The sequence below is a fragment of the Scleropages formosus genome, chromosome 24 (genome assembly GCF_900964775.1).
Source record: "Scleropages formosus chromosome 24, fSclFor1.1, whole genome shotgun sequence".
In the NCBI taxonomy this organism is placed as follows: domain Eukaryota; kingdom Metazoa; phylum Chordata; class Actinopteri; order Osteoglossiformes; family Osteoglossidae; genus Scleropages; species Scleropages formosus.
The window spans coordinates 17,979,037-17,985,036 of NC_041829.1; the positions used below are offsets into that span (position 1 = coordinate 17,979,037).

Here is a 6,000-nt window from a genome sequence, read left to right on the forward strand (position 1 = left end):
GCAGTGAAACCACTTAGGTGTGTTACAGCACATTTCTTTGGATTTACAACGGAGCCTAAATTTACAGTGTTGATAATGGGAGCCCCGTGTTCCTCGTGTGCCTGATGGGTTGGGTAAAATCCCCAGGTTCCTGCATGGGAAGCAGCTTGACATCAACAAGGAGTTATGGCCCTTCCTGGGTCAGGGCGGGCGCATCCTGGACATCCGCACCCCGGACATCGTGGCCAACGTGAAGAAGGCGGCTCAGGCTGTGGGCTACACGGAGGGGGCGCTGCTGGCTCTCGCCGTTATCATCATCCTCTGCTGCATCCCGGCCATCCTTATCGTCATGGTGACCTACAGACAGTGAGTATGACGCCGCACCGTCGCAGTGCCAAAGGTCAGGTAGAGAGCATCTGGTGATTGGAGAAGGCTGATCTCACCCCAGTACCGCCCAAGAAGCTGTTTTCGAGCAACGTTAACGTACTCATTTAGGGGAAGCAATTTTTAGAATTCTGTTTCGCCAAATATGGAGACCTGATTGTTGCAGTTACGGGATGCATGTTGCGCTCAGAATGAGGCTGCCCGGTGGCATATGGCGAAATTAGGGGTTTGGTTTGCTGGGAACGGTCGTAGAGGCGCCGCTGATGGGCGCTCAGTGGCCATCGTGGGAGGGCTGCCTTTGAACAAAGCGGAGCGGATCATCGATGGGATTTTATCTTTTAGAGTGCGTCTGTCGCTTTAGGGTTAAACGTTCAAATATTCTCTTCTCGACCGCGGTCTAGTTTAACGCGCGGACAGCAGATGGGTCCAGGCAGCGAAGACACGCAGTCTGCAAACGTACGGTGTTGCTGCTTTCCGATGCCGTTTCGGAGATGCGTTTATTTCGTTCTCTTTTCGCTGCGGTGATCGGGAGACTTTGTTTCAGTTTTCTGTGTGACGCTCAGGTGAAGGACAGAGCGAACTCTGCCAAAAGCTTTTTTACACAGGCATGCTGTAATTGTGTACTGTAAATGAGTTTACTCATATAATCAGCGTATCGATACAACTGTTAAAAGCTTTGTGTTTTAAATCTGAATAAGTAATTACAATGCCCTACCTAGGTGACCGATTTCAATGTATGTTATTAATTGGGTGTTCACTATAAAAAAAAGCTAATTCCGTTTTATTGACTTTATTTTTCATTGCCTGCCAGGTTCAAAGAGTAAGTATTTCAATATATTTAAAGTCTCTTCCATCATTAATTTATAGTAAATGTAAATATCCTTTATGTATTAATTAATGTAACATAACCTCTTTTCAATAAGAGATAATTAACAATTGATTACTTCTTTAACTTTTTTAATCATTAGTAATAAAGCCAAATGTGCCATGAAATTGAACACGGTTACTGGGAATTGATTGGCAGCACCTGTCTTGATCCACTCACTTATTTATGTTTGCATGTATAATGTAGTAGGCTTTTTGCTGATGTGGAGACTTTGAGCAATCCCACCCCACCCCACCCCCCCACCCCCCCCACACACCACTCTTTTTTGCTAAAGGCGACAAGCTGAGTGTGCCAAAACCGCAAGGATCCAAATGGCCCTGCCAGCGGGCAAGTCTGCAGGGGGCGCCGCCAACAATCTCTACGAGGAGCTGGGGGACAGCACCATGTACGTACCCCGCCTTCCCCCCCTTCCCTTTCAGCTATTCTGTTGAGTCGGCGTTTCCTTACATCTATTTATTTAATCTGGAGCCAATTTGTGTTCCGATTAAAGGTCAGCTGATCTTTGTCCGGACCCAGACCCCCCTTTTTTTTTTTTTTTCCTTTTTTTGTTGAGTGAGAAAAGAAGGCAGAAACGTTTAGAGTTCACCTGCAAGGTGGAGCCTGATGTTCTCCTGGTCAGAAGGTAATAGCTCCTGCAGGCAAGCAGTGCAGCTCTTAGCAGCTTTCAACACCTCAGCAGTTCAGCCCTGCCGTGGGTTTTTTTTTTTTTGTGGACCGTTTACTTTTCAGGTCATTTTAAATGTGAAATTAATCTTTAATGTTGAAGATGGGGGCTAATTTGCTGTTGAAGCAGGGCAGAATAAACCAGATTGCGTGTGTGCGGAGAACTTCAGTGCAGAATACGGTGTAAAAGTACCGTGATGAACCTAGTTCAGTTTCGGGGAGATTTGTGCCTTCCTGTATGAGGAGATCTGCAGTTCTGGTGGGTGTTAACAGCTCGTTTTAATTTAGCGCCGCTCATCTCCACTGACTTGTTCTCAGCACTAACTGACCATTATTTAGCTCAAGTCTAACATCTGTTGGCCTTTTTATACGTTAAAGGTACCTTTTAACAAGATACTCCAGCCAACTTGATGTACTCTAGTTGCCTGTCAGATATTTGAATGAATAGGCAGATATTTGAAATGAGTTAAATACAGATTTTCATGTCACTTATAGAATGTCTGTCATTCTGTCTGTCTGTCTGTCTGTCTCTTCCTGCACTTCTAGCATTTTCTGTCCTGCTCAGATGTAATTTATGAATTTATGACGTGAAAAGTTGAGTGTGTGTATGTATACCTATATATATATATACACACACACAGACATATATACACATACATATATGCATTATATATATATAATGAAGTCACTTTGGAGAAAAGCATCTGCTAAATAAGTAAATGTAAATGTTACTAACGTTGGCTGTACTTCTGTGGTATCCACCTGTATTTCCTCATGGCATCAGACTTCCGTAAGTAGCACTACATTGCGCTTGGCATAAAGTGTGGCTCGCCAGTATGTGTGTGTTAGAAGTGTTTAACCTTGTCAGTTGCCAACCTCAGGCCCTTGTAGCCTTCGTTTTTCTAGAACGCCCCCTTTAGAATGCGGCATCTTTACATTTTAGTGTCCAGCCTCCCCTTTACTTTAACGTAATATTGTCTAAAAAAGAATATAGAAAGATAAGAACATACCCAAGAATACAGTAAATGTAGTGATGATGTAATGAATAAAGCATGGTGTTCAACGTCTTTTAACTTGGGCAAATTTTAACTCTCTTAGAATTTGATTTGTGTTAAATGTTGTCATTTGTCACGGGGGGGGATAGGCGGGATGGTTTGGAGGCACAAAGGGCAGCGTTAGCTGCAGAGAAGATAGATATCCGTGGTGCTTTGCTCTCCCTGCCTTGGAAAAATGCCCTTCCTCTTGCTTTAGATTCCCGTGGCAAAATCCTTCTAGAGCTTATTGCCATTTCGGTATTCACTCCATTCTCATTACAGCTGAAGCAGTGACAGGCGGTCTTTGTCAGAGCCGTGATTTTTCCTTTCTCCGTGCGTGAATTAGAGTTCTGGGATTATGCTATTAGAGGAACAATGACTTTGTGTTTTATAGGGAGCTCTTTGCAGTGATTTAACAACGGAGCCACCTACAGTGTCAAACAAGGTGGTGCATTTTCTAATGAGTTTAAATGATGTTTTGTTTCCCAAATTAAAATGTTTGCACTATTGACACAGATTTAGTTCGGATTTGGTGACATCGGTAGTAACGGTTCTGTTTACCGTAGATTTTCTTTTCCGTCCGATTTAAAAAAAATTAAGCGTTCCGTTGCAAGCGGATAACTGACGTTCGCAATTATTTTAATTGCTGCCTGAATTGGAGTTAATGTCAACAGATATTAAACAAACACATTGTTTGTGTCATTTCCCACATCGTCGTTCAAGCCGTCCGGATAACATCATTTTGCGTTCGGCTTTGAGCGTGGAGCGTAATGGCGTAGTCTTTCCCTGGTACAGTTCACCCATCCCCCATTCCCTGCTTCCACTCCATGATCTCCTTTCTTTTCAAGTCTCTCTCCTCTGCCATTTCCGCCAAAGCAGGCCGAAAAGGTGCGTGTTGGAGGAGGGCGATCGCCAGAGGCTCATAAGCACATTTGCCTCGAGGGCCATCGCCGCCCACAAGCTGTGCGCCACCAACGGCTCGCTGCGCTGCAACCTGCCCAAGTCGGCAAGTAACATCACCTTCCTGTCTGACGAGAACCCGCTGACCACCACCAACCCGCTGTACAGCGAGGAGACTCTGAGCAGCCCCGACACTGGTGGGTCCCAGAGGAGGAGGGGCGTACTGGCGAGGCAGGGTCTCAGGGACGCCTTCAAGTTCCCATCGGGCGCGTCGGGCAACTCTTGGACGCTTCCGTCCAGGTTGCACCGGAGGCAGGTGTACGATACCCTCCGGCGACAGGTGGTCATGGACCCTTCCCAGTGGGAGACTCGGCTCACCAAAGTGGAGCTGAAGGATGACGGAGAGCAGCCGGATGCCTGCGATGCGCCGGGGGACGAGGGCGCCGAGACCAAGTTGTCGGTCAGAGAGCAGGCGCGTCACTTCGAGCAGCAGGCCATGCAGGACACAAAGCAGCGGTCGGGTCGTGACTCCAGAGGCTCGCTGTCTTCCGACTTCCTGCTCTCGGCCCTCGACTGCCCCGCGGCTCCGCTCTCCCCGAGCTCCGCTCTGGGCAAGGAGGGGCCCCCTTGCATTATCATCACTCAGAGCGACGACAGCCCCCCTCCGACACGCAAGCCCACCCCTCCGGTGCTGCGCAAGCTCAGCACCGGCTTCTCCAGCCTCAAGGTGGTGGAGCCTTACGAAATCAAATTAGAGATCATCCCTGACCCTCCCAATGTCCCTCCTCCTCCTCCTCCCCCTCCTTCTCCTCCACCTCCGACTTTGCCGCTGCCGCCGCCACCCCCTTCTCCTCCGTCTTCTCTGCTATCCAGTCCTCCACCTTCTCCAGCCCCACACGTGTCTCCAGCTCGCGCCAACCCACCCCCACCCCCTCCTCCGCCGCTTCCGCCCTCATCTCCCCGCTCGACGTTCCCCACTCCGTCCTCTCCGTTCGTCCTTCCCCCACTGCCCTCGGTGTCGTCCCTCCGTCCGGTTTCCCAGCGCAACGCGCTCCCACCCTCCCCTTCCAAAGCCCAGCTGGAGACCCCCAGAAAGGAGTTGAAGGGGATCCTGAGGAACATCCAGAACATAGCTGACATAGAGAAATCCATTGCCAACATGTACAGTCAAATAGACAAGAAACAGAAGGCGCCAAAGAGCATCCCGAAGCCGCAAGTGTCCGTGGAAGCGGAGGGGGGTGCCGAGGAGCCTCCGCCAGAGCCTTGCGAGGAGCAGGCCAAGCCAATGCCCAACCTCAACGGTGTTGTGGAGGAGCTCGAGAAGCGCTTCCCGTCTCAGTCAACCCTCCTCTGATCCGTTTTCCCTCCGCGTCTTTGCGTCGCTCTCTGTCTCCATCTCCTTCCATTTCATTCATGCTCTTTCGTGAGCCACAGTCACTGTTTGTCTTGATATATGACTTCTTTTTTAATTGTGTGTGTAAAAAGTGTACATATTTAGGTTTACCTATTTAATTTATTTAGGTTATAACTACTCCAGATTAAAAGCCTATATGTGAATGTAGCGAAAACGAGCACAATGTAGCTTTTCACAAACAGAATTTTAATACAAAAAAAAATTTGCTTTAAATCCGTAAAGAGCATCATAACTATAAGTCTGACAATCGGTTTATTTCCTGAATTCCTGAACTTCCAGTATGTTGAACAACAAGTGTGTGGATTTATTGTACCGTTGCCTCTCGCTGACTTCAAGTGTTACATAAAGTGTTTCACTAAAATTCACTGCATGCTTTCTGGTCTTCTGACTCTTCTTTCCTATGTCTCATGTTTAGCCCAGATCCCTCATGTGCTGACTCAGACGTTCCGCAGGTTTTGAAGTCAAACCCATTATATACAAAAACATTCAGACGGCAGAGTTAATATTTGTGGCAGGTTATTTAACTGTCACATTTGCTATGACATTGGTTATCTCTTATGTGACTTGAAAGGTTTAGCCCCATAGCTTTTGAAACACAGCACTGGAAACGGTTTTTGCACAGCTGCTCAGAACTGAGAGCACAAACGACTCTCTTCCGGATATATAAGTTTTAATGCAGTTTCTTTTGGTTAAAGTTGCAGAGGATATTTTGAGTTTTTTTTTTTTTTGGACTCGGTAGG

At 47.3% G+C, this 6,000-nt stretch overlaps 1 protein-coding gene across 1 annotated transcript in view; it reads left to right on the forward strand.

Moving 5' to 3' along the window:
* The window catches only part of pcdh15b (protocadherin-related 15b), a 153,460-nt gene extending 148,260 nt beyond the window's left edge, over window positions 1–5,200 (forward strand). Inside the window, exons 31-35 of the mRNA XM_029248851.1 lie at window positions 127–345; window positions 1,175–1,183; window positions 1,524–1,634; window positions 2,408–2,430; window positions 3,795–5,200. Of these exons, the coding sequence (XP_029104684.1) occupies window positions 127–345; window positions 1,175–1,183; window positions 1,524–1,634; window positions 2,408–2,430; window positions 3,795–5,200 (1,768 nt within the window). The remainder of the gene's footprint in view (window positions 1–126; window positions 346–1,174; window positions 1,184–1,523; window positions 1,635–2,407; window positions 2,431–3,794) is intronic.
* Window positions 5,201–6,000: the final 800 nt, after the last annotated feature.